At 51.2% G+C, this 14473-nt stretch overlaps 5 protein-coding genes across 5 annotated transcripts; 3 read left to right on the plus strand and 2 right to left on the minus strand.

Annotated features, from left to right (window-relative positions):
- Nucleotides 1-3028: 3028 nt before the first annotated feature.
- Nucleotides 3029-5612, plus strand: M431DRAFT_74739 (hypothetical protein; the record flags this gene model as incomplete). The annotated part of the gene is made up of 4 exons (XM_024922259.1): nt 3029-4033; nt 4134-5068; nt 5139-5493; nt 5565-5612. The coding sequence occupies 4 exons, from the start codon at nt 3029-3031 to the stop codon at nt 5610-5612; spliced, it is 2343 nt and encodes a 780-aa protein (XP_024779237.1).
- Nucleotides 5613-5816: 204 nt separating this feature from the next.
- M431DRAFT_75568 (hypothetical protein) lies at nt 5817-6110 on the minus strand (the record flags this gene model as incomplete). Its single annotated transcript, XM_024922353.1, has 1 exon — nt 5817-6110. A coding segment is annotated over one exon (294 nt), but the record flags the coding sequence as incomplete, so codon positions are not given.
- Nucleotides 6111-6728: 618 nt separating this feature from the next.
- Nucleotides 6729-8401, plus strand: M431DRAFT_478624 (hypothetical protein; the record flags this gene model as incomplete). Its single annotated transcript, XM_024915692.1, has 2 exons — nt 6729-6851; nt 6923-8401. 2 exons carry the CDS (start codon nt 6729-6731, stop codon nt 8399-8401), a joined length of 1602 nt encoding a protein of 533 aa, XP_024779239.1.
- Nucleotides 8355-9180, minus strand: M431DRAFT_306986 (hypothetical protein). The gene is made up of 3 exons (XM_024914195.1): nt 9086-9180; nt 8855-8990; nt 8355-8793 (listed from the first exon to the last, which is right to left on the minus strand). The coding sequence occupies exons 1-3, from the start codon at nt 9101-9103 to the stop codon at nt 8594-8596; spliced, it is 354 nt and encodes a 117-aa protein (XP_024779240.1). The 5' UTR covers nt 9104-9180; the 3' UTR covers nt 8355-8593.
- Nucleotides 9181-12081: 2901 nt separating this feature from the next.
- M431DRAFT_504511 (hypothetical protein) lies at nt 12082-14251 on the plus strand. The gene is made up of 5 exons (XM_024918480.1): nt 12082-12378; nt 12445-12588; nt 12646-12693; nt 12769-13060; nt 13146-14251. The coding sequence occupies exons 1-5, from the start codon at nt 12289-12291 to the stop codon at nt 13886-13888; spliced, it is 1317 nt and encodes a 438-aa protein (XP_024779241.1). The 5' UTR covers nt 12082-12288; the 3' UTR covers nt 13889-14251.
- Nucleotides 14252-14473: the final 222 nt, after the last annotated feature.

Here is a 14473-nt window from a genome sequence, read left to right on the forward strand (position 1 = left end):
AAAAAGAAAAGACGACGCCTTCTTTTCCTGGCTTGGCAGCTCGTCCTGCATCCGGCCAAAGGCGAGGTTGCGGCATCGACGTACCAGTAGCGGTACGAGCCCAAGGTCGCGCTACTTTGCAGTCATCTGCGGCCCTGGTCGATGGCCCCTAGCTATCGTACCTAGTCGCAGTGGGTTTAATGCGGTCGCGAGTCGGGGATGATCCAATCAGTCGCGTCTTGGCTGGTGCTTGTTCTGTGCATCGACGCGACCTTGTCCAAAGCAAAAGCGGCCGAGGGCTGCCTACGAGTACTAGCCCAGCAAGGCATGTGTATGTGTACTTTGTCATAAGTGTCAGGGGGGAGGAGAAAATAAAATGATACTGTACAGTACGGGTACTGCTGCTTTAATCTTTTATTGTCTTCTTTTTCTCTAGAAACGTCAGTACTTCAGGTCGGCGACAGTGAGTGAGTGACTGAGGGCATGGGGGCGATGCAATCAATGCGAGGTGAGGAGGCGACATTGCATTCATGTTGTCAAATTGCAGTGCTTAATCCATCCATGCTGCTGCACGTGTACCTGGTACTGCACTTGCATCCAATCCAATGTACAGTAAATTGCATCCATCCAATGTGGCATCAAACGCGAGCGGAGCACGGTGCGGTGGGCAAGCTCGGAGTCCCAGCTAGGTTGGAGCCGTACCGAACCCAACAAGGCATGTCCAAGTACGGCGCAATGCTTGTCCAAGTTAGCAAATTGATGGATGCTACCACAGAGGTCGTACGGGTAATCGTACAGTCATGGCATTTAATGGAAAATGAAATCAAATCAATAATACAGTTGAAGCTAGGCGGTCCGGAAGTTGAGACGCCCGTCCGGGGCATTCAAGCCCGGCACGGTCTCTGCGCTATTGACTGTCCTGCAAAAGTTACAGTACAGGCACTGCACCCAAGGTAGGTAGATGGCACCTGAATGTGCGCAAATGATGCCGTCAACACCGTGAGACCATCTGATTTGATTGATTGATTGATTGAATGCGCCGCTCTGCCCGCATCACTCCAATCTCAACCTCTCCTTTCAGCCTCTTGGTTTCAGAGGGCTGGGTCGAAAGGGTCGAGGTCGAAGGGGGGAGGCGCCGATTTTTAGTGCTTCGTATCCCCCGAGTCTGACGAAGCGGCGTGCCCAGAGCTGCTGCTGCTGCTGCTGCACAGGTGGCCCACGCCATTGTTGTTCTGTGCTTGTTTGGTTCCTGGTGCAGGAACCAGTGCAACCCGTTGTTGCGCCCGCCTGGCCGTGCAAGTACAGGTACCTGTGGCCTTTTGCTGCTCAGCGCCGGCCTGTTTATTGACATTAACTGCACAAATGCGCTTGTACGAGAAAGAAAGAAGCCCGTTCCAGAGCTGCTGCTACACACAGCCTTGGCTCTCAAGCTCTGCCGCTACTCATAATCCATCCATTGCTAATCCAGGTACTGTGCGAGTATCAAAGAATTGGATTTCAAATGTTCAATGTCGTCTTTTCTCGCTGCTTGTCGGTTCTTGCAGGCCGGCCGCGCGTTGGCCCCCAGCCCTGGCTGTCGGTACGAGACCTGTACGGGGACACACCGGCCATCCCCAGCAGCGCTTGTGCGTACCTCTGCAGTACCTGTACTCGTGCCTTGCATGTCCTCAGCCAGCGCTCAATCAATCAATGCAGAGGCCCAAGTACCTGTACCCTCCGCTCCCCCAACTGGCTAACACAACACCAGGCCCCGCGAGATAGCACGGTTAGGGGCGTGCTCCACCCCTGGCAGCCCGCTAAACCTGACCCTAGCCAAGCCCAGCCGTTGCCACTGCCAGGTGCCAGGTGCCCTGTGCGCTGCCTGCTTTGGCGTGGTCACTTCTCTCGCTCTCTCTTCCTCGACTTTTCTGCCTCTGTCTCCAAGGGTGGCTGCTCTTCTCCTCAGCCCATCACCATCACCATCATCCACGAACCATTGCGGCTCGTCCACCTTCACTCTCTTCTTTTCTTTCTTTCTTTCTTCTCCATCCCCAAAGCCTTCCCCTTCTGCTTCTTGGCTCGCCTGCTTTTCTCTCGCGCCCTTGCCTCTGTCCGACTTTACACAGCACGCATTTCCGCTACGCTACGCCTTTCGTCGTGCCCCCTTTCCCAGCCTTCGCCTTCGTCTTCGTCTTCGAGCCATCTTGTTTCTTTTCTCTCTTTTCACCACCTTGGGCGTTGCGCTTTATTGCACATACGTCGACATTTCTGACTCTATCGTCTCTGTCCTGTGCATTTACCTTTCCTTTTTCTTGTTATTTTTTTCTTCTCCGTTCTGGTGACTGGCTCTGCCTAGAAAGCTCTACCTTTTTTTAACCCGTCATTTTCCCTTCTGAGCCCGTAATACCTCAGAGCCATCCTCCGACCTTCAAAGTCGGCATCTCGATACGAACGATCGATATCTGCACAACTCCCATGTTTCTTTGCAGCTAGTTGTGGTCCAACGTGTCTCATGTGACACTTGATCGTGCTCAACCAGTTAGCAGTTAGCCATCTGCTCTGTAATAGTCGATTGTGGCCTCGTGGTAATAGTGAGCTCTTCATTTCGACGCGAGGAATCTTTTAGCATCCTTGGCCGCTGGCGTCCTTCTATACAATCGTCATACCGGCCATTCTTCTTTTGCGATTAATTGGAAAAAAACATCGAAAGCGAAATAACCGCACTTATTTGCTGTTGGCCCGTTCTCAGCTCTTGAAAACAGAAAAAAACGAAAAAAAGAGAAAGGTTAGATCACATTTTGATATGTTCGCCTTCCATTTTCTTCTTCTTTTGCTGTAGTCCTGTTCCCTTTCGAATGGGCAATACCATCTACCAAGATATGCGAGCAATAGCTAATATTCGATAATGTTATAGCATTTTCGACTCCGAATTGATCGTGAAAGCGTTGCCGTCTATTACTGTTGATAAACACCACAATTTCCGAGGCTTCATATCGGGATTCCTGTATAATTGAGAGGAGGAATTGCTGCTTCGAGCACGCTTGTTTTTGGTTCCCGGTCTGGGAGGATTATGGCTGCGTTGATCCAAACGTATCAGCAACAGACTGGTACGGTGACAATGCTTCAACGACCAACACCCTCAGGCATGATGCCTGCAAGCCAATCTAACGGCCACCATCAATACACAACTTCGGCACCGAGAGGAGGAGGAGGATATCGAGGGAGCACTGTTCCCGTTCAGTCATATGCCTTTGCACCCCAACCGAATCTGAATCAGAGCCTGCAATGGCAGCAGTACGGGACCTACCGGACGAACTCAGCACCCTCCGGAATTCCTACGCAGACTTTCGACCCTAGCCTGGTTCAACGCTCTCATCGCACCAACCCATCCGTCACAAACATGGCCTTGATTCCTACCTACAACGGTAGCCACAGCAGTGGCCACAGCAGTGGCCATAGCAGCGGTCATAGCAGTGGTCATAGCAGCGGTCATAGCAGCAGCCACAGCAGTAGCCACGGTAGCAGCAGTGCACGCGATGACTCTGTCAAGTCTCCGTCTAGAAATGCCGCTTCACGCCCCCAGCTTTCGCACGCTTCTAGCGGATCACAGTCGACACTGCCTTCCAGTGCGATGTCTAAGAATGCACCTGATCGATATCGGAGACCTAGCCACTCAAACACTCGATCCCAAAGCTCGAACCCCCCGCTCAGTCCCGGTAATCAGAATCAGATGTATCATGCACCCAGCGGCTCTCGATCAGTCCCGAACCTGGCAGCTTCTCCCTCGCTCGGCCCGGGAGGGTCTATGGATGACTCGAATCTGCACCGCAGACCATCCCCAGATGAGGCCAAGAAGATGCGCCGCCGAAGCGTGCATACCATCCAATCCACAGATTCATTCAGACCCCTTCTGAAGCCCGAAAACGCCCCTCGTCCAGAGCAAGCTGTCAATGTTAAGAGCGTTGATAGGAGTGAAAAGTCTCCTCAGGTTGCCCAGAAGATGGCTATGCATGTCCGTAAAGGAAGCAATGATAGCGCATCGTCTAGTCGAAGCAGTCATTCGCGATCTGCCTCGGTAAGTTGACCCCTTCATCGCCACTTGTCATCCAATCGCACTGTGGATTTTGGGGGCCCTTTGTAACTTGTGTGCATACTAACCAGGGATTGATGTGCAGTCTTCCAACCGCAATCCGACTACCCCCACCGGCAACCCCTCTTCACCGGGCGCTGACGAAACACCGGTCAAGAGCGATCAGCTCAAGGTAGCGAATATACCTGCGAGAGGTTCATCTGCCGATGGAGTTAAGCGGACACTTAGTCCTTCTCCCTTATCCAAACCCGCCACGATGGCAAATGAACCAACTGGTGATGCCGCCGCCGCAGCGCCTTCGGGCAAGAGTGCGGTGTCTCCCGCGGCAAAGCAGCTTGCAGCCATCAATGAAAAGGACGTCAAGGGAAAGACTAAAACCTCCAGGCTTCGCCGCGCCTTTTCATTTGGAAGCGCAGCTGAATTCCGAAAGGCTGCTGGTCCTGATGGCGAAGGCATGGAAAGAGTGGAAGCAGCCAAGCTCCGCAAAGACCCAACATCGGAGGAGGCTTATGACGCCGAGCAAGCGCGAATTGCTGAAGCACAAGAAGCCGCCGGTATTGGCAATAGCATCTATGGCGGTCGCTTCTTTGGTGGATCGACGGATAACCTCTCCATCTCGTCTACTGCCTCATCTGCTTCTATTATGATCAGGAAGATGGGCCGTGGCATGAAAAAGAGCACCCGTTCGCTGGTTGGCCTCTTCCGGCCGAAGTCTGTTGTGGGCGTGCCGGCGGCCGATGGTCCTGTTACCGAGGGACAGGCTGCCGTGTCTATGATTACCGTGGAAGCAGAGACTCGACGTGTCAACGTGACCGCGGACCCCCAGGCCGGCAAAGGTGGTACGGGATTCCCTCGCCTCGAGCGCAACTCCCTTGACGCTACTCAGATCCCTGAAATTGGAGCCGAGCGTCTGGGCAGTGCAGGAACGGATAACTCTGGACCTCGAAAGAGCATTGTGGGTGGTGAAAAAGAACGTGCAGAGGTACTTGCGGCGGTTCGCAAGGGCATCTTGAAGCGTACGTATTGCCTCATGTTTTCTATCATCTCTATTAGCGGTTAATTAACTGACAACAGGTTCAGGCTCTTCAAGCCCTTCCATCCGGCCATCGGAGTCGCCAGATCTCGTTCTGCCAAACATTCCAGCTGTCACCGACTCGCCCAATTCAAGTGCGCCGAGTACACCAAATGATGACGGTAAAAGAACCGGATCCCCCGCTATTGGTACTGAGGACTACTTCATGAGCGCTCTAGGTCGGCTTGGAAAGAGCCGACCCGGAACCCCCTCAGCTGGTCCCAAGAGAAATGCCACGTTTTCACCACGCATCATCTTTTACGACACATGGCCTAGCCAAGAGTATGACCGCCGTGGTGAAATTGCCACGTGCAACCGTCTCACACCGATGCTGGCTCAGCAAATCAAAGAAGAGCTGAACAGCTTCAAAATGGTTCGTCGAAACTCAATTGTTTAGGTACCCGATGTGGGTTCTAGAACGGTCTAAACTAACTCAATTTTTAGGAAATGGAAGTCCATGAAAATTCCAAGATTTATACGCATTTCTTCTGATGATATTATCCGATGGACGAAAATCTTGTCAGCTGTTTATTTTTTCCCCTTTGCTACACACGGGGTATAAAGCCCCAACCATGTATTTCTTCACATTTACCATTTGCGGCGTTTAGGGACAGCATAGTAAGGTGTCACGGGCGTTTTGTCACACTACCTCACTACATGTCATGGTATTTAGCCCTTAAAGACTCATACATCTCATTAATATTCAGTTGGAACTCGTTGGCGCGAGAAATGGGCGATCGGGGATGGTGGGAAGAGCCGGCGTCGGATGATGCCGTCTGTTGTCATTGAAAAATCGGAAACTCGTGGCTGCGGCCTATCATGGTTAAGCCGCGAGGACTGAGGACGGAAGAGCAGCATGTTAAAATGACACGATGCCACGTTGGCACAGCACGAGCATTTAGAGTTGACCGTGGAGGCGAAGACGTTTAGGTATGGCAACTCAGCCGATTGGGAGGTGAAATATAGGCCGGCAACTTGTGTTTTTTCCTCTGCTTCATTTTTATCTATGTCTCTATAGCCGGATTTAGTCTATGAGCGTGATGTGTCTGGTGTCTCCTTTTTCAGCAAATAAAAACTCAGTACATTTAATCAATTATTGCCCAGAGGCCCTTTTGCTACTAATATCTGCCAAGAGTGGGACACATCGTGCTCAGCCCACAGTTGTATTTGCATGGGACTGTTGATCTAGATGTCTATAAATAGCATTAATTGGCACTTGGCAATATTTCTGCCGTTTCTTGTGCTGAGCAGGTAATTCCAATACCTTGGGGGCTAATCTTGTACTTGATGTCATCGTAGGCTGAAGGTATCTAGTAATTCTGGGGAAATTTAGTGTTGCCCGGGTATTAATCAGCCCCGCCGTTTAGTAAACACCAGTGATGGCTTTTTTTTTCTGGCGCCACGGTAGGAAAAAAAAAAAAAAAGTCTTAGGCACATCTATCTTTCGCTCATTGACTCTCGAAACTACTCTCCGTCCACCAAGTGCAGAGGCAGTGCTTCTTTGGAGCACTTATGTGGCAGTGCCTGCTTGGGAAGACTGTGACACATCGATTGTTGCTTCAGTCTAGATTCTCTGCTGTTCCCTGCACTTTCCGTGGGGTTGCGACCATGACGGCGACAGAGGCGGCCAAGGCTGCCGAACCCCCCAAGAAGCTCCATGGACGGGCGTTTTACGAGAGCATTGGGAGTCCCAAGTTTATCGTGGCTCCCATGGTGGACCAATCCGAGTTTGTTTGTCTTGCATTGGATCCCGGCGGCGATGCTTTGCCCATGTTTTTGCTAACGCGTGTTGCGCTCAACAGGCCTGGCGAATGCTCACACGATCTTTCTTGCTGCCCTCGGAGCAGTCCAAGCTGCTAGCTTATACGCCCATGCTTCACGCTCGACTCTTCTCGCAAGACGAAAAATACCGAAAAGCGCATTACCAGGCTGTTCGAGCGGGATCCGACGAGCCTTGGTTGGATGGGAACCCCAAGATTGACCGGCCTCTTTTTGTTCAGTTTTGCGCAAACGATCCCGAGGCGCTGCTCTCTGCGGCGCAACATGTTGTTCCGTACTGCGATGCTGTCGACTTGAACCTTGGATGCCCGCAGGGTATTGCGCGCAAGGGCCACTACGGGGCGTTCTTACAGGAAGATCAAGATCTCATCTTTAAGCTGATCAACACATTGCATAAGGAGCTGTCCATCCCGGTCACGGCCAAAATTCGGGTGCTGGAGACGAAAGAGAAGACTCTGGAATACGCACAGAATGTGCTTAAAGCTGGAGCTTCTATATTGACCGTGCATGGACGGAGAAGAGAACAGAAGGGGCACCTTACTGGAGTTGCCGACTGGGAGATGATTAGGTTCCTCAGAGATAGCTTGCCGCCGGAAACTGTGCTCTTTGCGAACGGTAATATCCTACAAGACGGGGATCTACAGAAATGTTTGGACGCAACTGGAGCGGATGGCATCATGGCAGCCGAGGGAAACCTCAGCGATCCCGGCCTATTCGGCAATCCCCCGCCGGTAGAAGAAAAGAGCAGGGAATACTGGAGGGGCAAGGACGGAAAAGGCGGCTGGAGAGTTGATGCCATCACAAGACGATACCTGGACATCCTGCACAAATACGTCTATGATCAGGATCCTCCACAGAGACGGCCGCTGTTTGTTCCTGGCGACGATACCGCCTGGATCACAGAGACCGAGAGCTCAGACGACGCAGACGAGCCCGCGAAGAAGAAGAGGAAGAAGGAAGACGACAAGAGTCTCAACTCATCGCCAAACATCTCGGCGCTGCAGCCTCACATGTTCCACGTCCTCAGACACTTTGTCACCAAGCACACCGATATCAGAGATCAGCTGGCAAGGGCCCGCAGGGACGGCATCGACGGCTACGAGCGGGTCCTCGCGGCCGTGGAGAAGAGAGTGGCCGAGGGCCTGCTGGAATACGAGCAGACGGACGGCCGGAGCTTCGACGAGGAGCTGGAGAAAGTGATAGGCGAGCGGACCCTGGAGGGCGTACCCGAGGAGGAGAGCTCCATCAGCACCATCAAGAGGTGTAAGCGCCCTTGGTGGGTGGCCCAGCCCATTATTCGGCCGCTGCCGAGCGAGGCCCTGGCCAAGGGGGCGATTTCTCTCAAGAAGGACAAGGGCAAGGCCAAAGACAAGGCCGACGGCGACGACGCTAATAAGGCGAAGAGCGGAAATGGGGTGGCTGAGGATAAGAAGAAGGAGACGGAAGCACAGCGGCAGACAAAGCAGGAGATTGCGTCCAGAGACGAGCTCGTCTCCGGATGAGACACTTGCAGGACGCAAGGGAGGATGAGGAGAGATACAGGGTCCATGCTCGTTGGGTAGCAAAGATTCGTACATGAATAGACAACTAGCTAATGCAATTATCTTTTTAGCAAGACCATAGAGATACTCGTACCGTGCTTAGATGATCATCTTTTCGCCTCCCCTCCTCTATCTGAAACTCGCTTTCCAGCGTCACGTTGCCGTGTCATTGCTGCTCAAGCATTGCAGAAGCGTGTGTACGGGCCCTGCAGTCATCGCTCCTCCAGCAGCTAGAATGGCTGTCTTTACAGCGGCCATTCCTATCCCTCCAGCTCCCGCACTCTGCAAAATGGCAAACAGACTCTTTGCCGCAACGGGGCCTATGCTCGCTTGGATGGTTGCAGCCAGAGAGCCTCGAGAAGTTCCAGTTAGTAAACAGCCAAACCTTTCGTAAGTTTGACATCCATGCCATACCGCCTGCTGCACCAACAGCTCCAAAGCCAAGTGCGCCCAACAAGGGAACGGCAACGGCCACAGGGGCAGCGGTGACGGTTATTCCGCCAAGTAGCTTCGCCGCTTCGATGGGATGTTCGGTTACGAAATGCTGAATCTTTTTGGATGTTGGATGCAAGCATTAGTACATGTGTAATGCATAAGGCTGTTTTTTTAGAGAGGGTGTGGGCAGATATGCATGTGCCAACTTACACAGTCTTGAGGGGTCATGATGTAAAAAAAAGGGCAGAACCGGCCGCCCTCGCTAAACGAAGATCTCTTGTAATGATGGGCCTCGCGTCTGTTGATTTCTCGGTCTGCTTAGGAGATGACTCCTCTTTCGATCTTTTCGATTTCGCTAGAGAGCCACCGGAATCAGGATCAGAGCGGCAAGCCCAGGCATAAATTAATTCTGAGGCGCGTAAACAGACGTTCCAATGACGCTCTGCCAACTGTCACCGCAGGGAGCGGCAGCCAGTGAAGTGAGCATTTCGGTCTGCATGCAGGCGATGAATATGCACACGGCAATTAATTCGCCTGATGGCCCGCCTCTAAAGCCCAATTCCATGCTTTGATTCGTGCGACAGTCTGTGGATGCAGCTGTGGTGAGTGACTGGTGCGGTCTGGTGGCTGGGAAGTAATCTTGCGGCATGCTGTCCTTGCGCGTGCTAGTTTATGTTCATCAAGATTCGTATTCGATTCGTCGTTTGATGCCGATGCTGCATTCTCGCCGCTTGAAAGAGAGATTAGCCAGGTCGATGAATGCCTTTTCGAGGCTATTAATAACCTACGGCAAGCATCAAACCGATCAGGGAAGCTGGGCTTTTTTCCCACACGGACATACGACTGTAAGCCTGCAGTGATAATCCCAGCACACCGAGAACCTCTTGCATAGACGCACGTGCAGTTGAATGCACCCCGTAAACTGCTTTAGTTTGCTCTCAAGGATCAGGTTATGCATGCTGGTTGCTTCCTGTTATGCCGTCTCTAGTGGAGGATATGCCACGGACATTGGCTAGAGATGAGAACGGCCCGATGTTAGTGAAGAGAAGGGGCGTGTTTGTTGTTGTTGGGTGTGTATTCCCTCGAGATAACAAGTTAAGGACGTGATATGCCGCTTTTGATTGGAGAGAATGGCCAAAGGTGAGCGTGTAATAGAAGATAGAGAAAGAAGTACTTGATTAGAAAGAAGGCAGGTAGATGATAAGATGGGCAGCTCGATATGGCCTTCAACTTTGAGATTGAGACGTCAATCGCACATTCTCATTTGGGTATTGACTGCTCGATTGAACATCTCTTTGTGATAAGAAGTGGCCGCGAAATGGACAAAACGATGGGTCGAGTTTCCAGTCTCTCGATATGCATACCCCTGTATCTTCTTGTACTGGGATCCAGCCTCGCCGTGTCGTCCCTGTGATTGCATTGAAAACATTGCCAGAAATTCGATTGTAGACTGACATTCCCGTCCAGCTAAAGTTGAATAAAAGAAGAAGAAGGTGATGCTGTGACGACATTGGTAGGAAGATCGGGTTATCGTAACCCAGTCCCGTTCCTTCCCTCATGCTTCTAGCTGCCGATCTTCACCCAGTGCTTAATCCAACTTGCCAACCTTCTTTGTAACTTCGTCTCGATCCAATACTCAACGCAAGGAATATCGCAATCGTCACGGGGCAAAATTATCAGTGTCGATACTGAGCGTCGATTAAGAGGTAAGTGGATTCGTTGGAAGAATGCAGGATGTTCGACAACTCAACACGACGGGGCGAGTTCTCTCGATATCGAATGGAATATGACGCACTAACAGATCATGGTAAGATGCTCCGATGTTACCTGGGGGTCCAATATCCTTGCGAATCTATCGATTTGGCCATATTCTCATCCTTTGTCCTTGGGGAAAATAGCGTTGACAATGCTTTTTCACAGATTGAGCCTGAACAGTCTTCTATACCCTGTGGTTGCTTTCGGATTCGAATTCACTTTCACAAAATGCCATTCCATTACTGCCAGCTTTTACTATTGTCCGACTCCTTTCCATGTTAGCATCGTGGGAGCTCATCCGAGTTCTCGATCACTCTCGTCGTTTTACTGGGGGAGAAGCATCGCGGCGGGCACCTTAGACTGTACGGTATTGGTTGTTGGCATTAGCAAGGATCCCAGTTTGTCATCCATCTCAACGTGAGATCAGACGCTTATTATCGCTGGGAATCGACATTCAAACTACTTTGCCGGCGTGTTATTCGTTTCTTGGCAACGTGACGATCACTAAGAAGATCTGTTAGTTACCTGGAGCACCTAAGATCTTATGGAAATGACTTACTCATGACTTCTTCCTGCAGAGTTTAGTCACGACACCAAACTTGAAACAAGTCTGGAGGTTTCTTCTGAGTCTGAATTAGTCTGGTAAGTAGGTGCTCCATGATCTTTAGAGTGGTGCGATTAATGAAGAAAGAAGAGTCGTTCTTGGATACAATTTGGTGACCAAGCTGTGACGTGTAAGTCACGGCAATATCAGGATGCTAATGTGAACAGCGACGACAACCTCCTATCTAGTGATTTTGCGACAACAGCACCCGCAGGTTTGATCCAGACGCCATTAAAAGGGGAAAGAGTCTCACGGATATTTTGAGTATGTTCTGGCCAATGGGATCCCGTTCCGGTAGAATTGGCCATTATTGAATCCTACGATGAACCTGGCCCCAACAAGATGAATGGGAGGGCGGGGACTTTGTGGCATTCCACGACATCCTTTGGCTGAAGGTTGCCTGGACAGGCCTCTTAGTGGGTGCCAAGGCGGCCTGCATCGCAGATTCGTATGCATATAATACGCCGTCGAGGGAGCGATGCTCCATCACCATGCACGGATTACGAGTTGCATGCGTGTGCGTGCCCCGTGTCAGGCTGTCGATCGTCCAAGTTGCTAAAAAGATGAAAAAAACAGGGGGTGCCTTTCCGAGGCCTACCGCAACCAGAGTGCATATGCGGCCTCGCAGCTAAGTGGAAGTGAGTTCTCAAATCTTGGTTTCAATATTCATATGCAGCCAAAGTTCGCTGCATGGGCCGGAGCAGCTTGATTAAGCGGTGGCTGCGCTTCACATGAAAGTCATGTTGTCGTGTCGTGTCCGCCTGGTCTGCAGCTCCTCGCCTTTCCATTGGACATCGGCTGCTCTATCAGTTCCTCCGCTGCGACATGTCGTGCTGCTATTCGACCAGCGCAATGCTGTGCAAAGCGCCACTTCGGTGGCCAAATCAGAAGTCACAGGGCGACGCCTGGAGATGAGGAAGGGTATCGCACAGTCTTTCTACCATGCATATAAAATGACGATCTATACTTGTTTCATTCTTCCTCGCTGAATATGCGTCCTCTCTGGGAGTGAGTATTATGTTCAGCATTTCTTGAACCACTCAAAGTATTGGAGATGACGGAAAATCAAGAGCATCTGAAGAGGTTGGAGGAGCAATGGAATTTAGTCATGGCAGAAGATGAGCGTAAACATGCATTGATCTCAGTGAGGCCCCAGAATCCGTTGCCGCCAGGGAATTCTCAATGATACACAGGCTAAGACCCTCTCTAGGACTTATTTGGGCACATCAGCGATTTGACGGCGCAGCTCGCCGAGGCCCATATGGACCTTCGAGACCGAAAGGATATGCTTGAGCTCAAACGCACCAAGCTGGATCAAGCTGAGAAGCAGATTGAAGATTTACGACGCAAGACGGTAGGAGGAAAACGATGAATACCCGAAGATGTGAGCGAGCTGACCACGGTGACGCAGGATGAACATGTTTTTAGTATGGTTATAATCGATGGCGACAATATGCCGGTGAGTATACACGTGCCTTACGCCGTCGCCCTCCCTTGCGGCTAGAGATGCGCTGACTGTTTATAAACAAAACAGTTTCAAGATGAATTTGTGAGAGATGGCCTGCTGGGGGGCAAGAGGGTAGCTAGCCTCCTGAGGAAGGCGATAACCGAGGATATCAAGACAAGATTTCCATCCCTTCCTGCCAACGCGCAGGTGGTGATTCGTGTATATGCGAATTTGAAAGGGCTGTCCAAGAAATATAGAGAACTTCTGCCTGACTCGGCATCGTTTGAAGATTTTGTTCGAGGGTATAACACAGTTCATCCCACCTGCGACTTTATTGACGCTGGGTGTGGTAAAGAATGCGCAGACGAGAAGATCAAAGGTGAGCTGCCGTCGTGAATTGGTGTTTTCCTCTCCCGTCTCAATACTGGTTATAGGTTGGCAACTTGGATGCTGATATGTCAAAGCGGCCCTCAAGTTTGGTCTCGGCGACAGCCATTGCAAGCAGGTGTTTTTTGGAGGACCGGGAGACAACGGATACGCCCGCGTGTTCGATTCATTCCTCGAAGATCAGACTATTCGAGGACAAATAACGCTCATGTCAGGTCCTCCTTTCGCCTACGAGCTGGCAGCAATCAAAGACAAGTTCCAAAATGTGGCGTTCGACAACATCTTTAGGGGCCAAAAGCTCCCCAATGAGACGAACCGCAGGACCTCGTTCCACATTACACCACCAGGAACACCGATGCCTTCAAACGCTCCATTGAGCTTTGCAGCTGCTGCCAAGGTGCCCACTAGTCCAGCACATAGTGCTCCCGCTCAGCTCTATTGTCCGGAGCCGAAGCCGTCGCCCAATGGAGTCATATTGCGGAACAGGCTGGGACAGAGGGTGGACTCGCGCCTTTCGTATTCGCAGTCTGATTTCTCAAGCTTGAAAGACCGTAAGCTCTGCAACAATTTCCACCTCTTGGGCAAGTGTTTTTATCTTGACAAGTATGGGAAATGCCACCACATTCACGGGGAAAAATTGACTGCTCAGCAGCTGGAAGCCTTGCGAGGTATTGCCCGTCAGTCTCCATGTTTGAACGGACTGAGTTGCAGCCAGACAGATTGTGTGGCTGGACATCGCTGTCCCAGGGAGCCTTGCCATTTGGAAAATTGCTGGTTCCCCAAGGAGATGCACGGTGTTGACTCCCAGGTCATTGACTGAGGCTTATGAACAACTTAATATTTTTTTTATACGTCAGGCATACGGACGGGAATTTGTATCCAGCGTTTTGGGGTGGACGGATGAATTGGATAGCTAACTGGCTGTCCGGCGTTATCATGAACGGAATACATGTGGTTCATTGGGATGCCGGCAGCATTGCTTCAACGGCAATGATGGAATTTGGCACTAGTTAATGTTTTTTATGCTCTTTAAGCAAAAGGAGACGGCGAGAAGTAATAAGGTAGTCTATCTCTACTAGGTAGTTGAGGGCTCGGAACTTGAAATTGAGTATTGATGAGCTCCATAGCCACGTTGTTCTATATCATCCATGGGGCACTAACAGTACCGTGGGGGGCTATCAGGGCCACCAGAAAGCCCCCAGAAAGCCCCCAAACTTCGACCCCATCCACTGTGGCACCGCTAAATGGTCCCCTTCTAGGGGGCACTTTCAGCTTTTGTTCGCTAAAGACAAGCTTATGTGACCAGTTGACCGACTCGATCGATGGTTGACTTCACTTGTCACAACCAAGACAGCTAAACGCGTCTCCTGGATCCAAGAAGGGTGTATCCGATCCATCATCACCC

This window comes from Trichoderma harzianum (assembly GCF_003025095.1).
Source record: "Trichoderma harzianum CBS 226.95 unplaced genomic scaffold M431scaffold_2, whole genome shotgun sequence".
Classification (NCBI taxonomy): Eukaryota; Fungi; Ascomycota; class Sordariomycetes; order Hypocreales; family Hypocreaceae; genus Trichoderma; species Trichoderma harzianum.

Excerpts from the sequence above, each read along its gene's own strand:
- M431DRAFT_306986 (XM_024914195.1), bottom strand. Across the intron at positions 8,794-8,854 it reads AGCTGTTGGTGCAGCAGGCG|GCTCTCTGGCTGCAACCATC; the intron begins GTATGGCATGGA and ends GAACTTCTCGAG.
- M431DRAFT_504511 (XM_024918480.1), top strand. The coding sequence starts at position 12,289 with ATGACGGAAAATCAAGAGCATCTGAAGAGGTTGGAGGAGCAATGGAAT. Across the intron at positions 12,589-12,645 it reads AAGATTTACGACGCAAGACG|GATGAACATGTTTTTAGTAT; the intron begins GTAGGAGGAAAA and ends ACGGTGACGCAG. Across the intron at positions 12,694-12,768 it reads TCGATGGCGACAATATGCCG|TTTCAAGATGAATTTGTGAG; the intron begins GTGAGTATACAC and ends TAAACAAAACAG.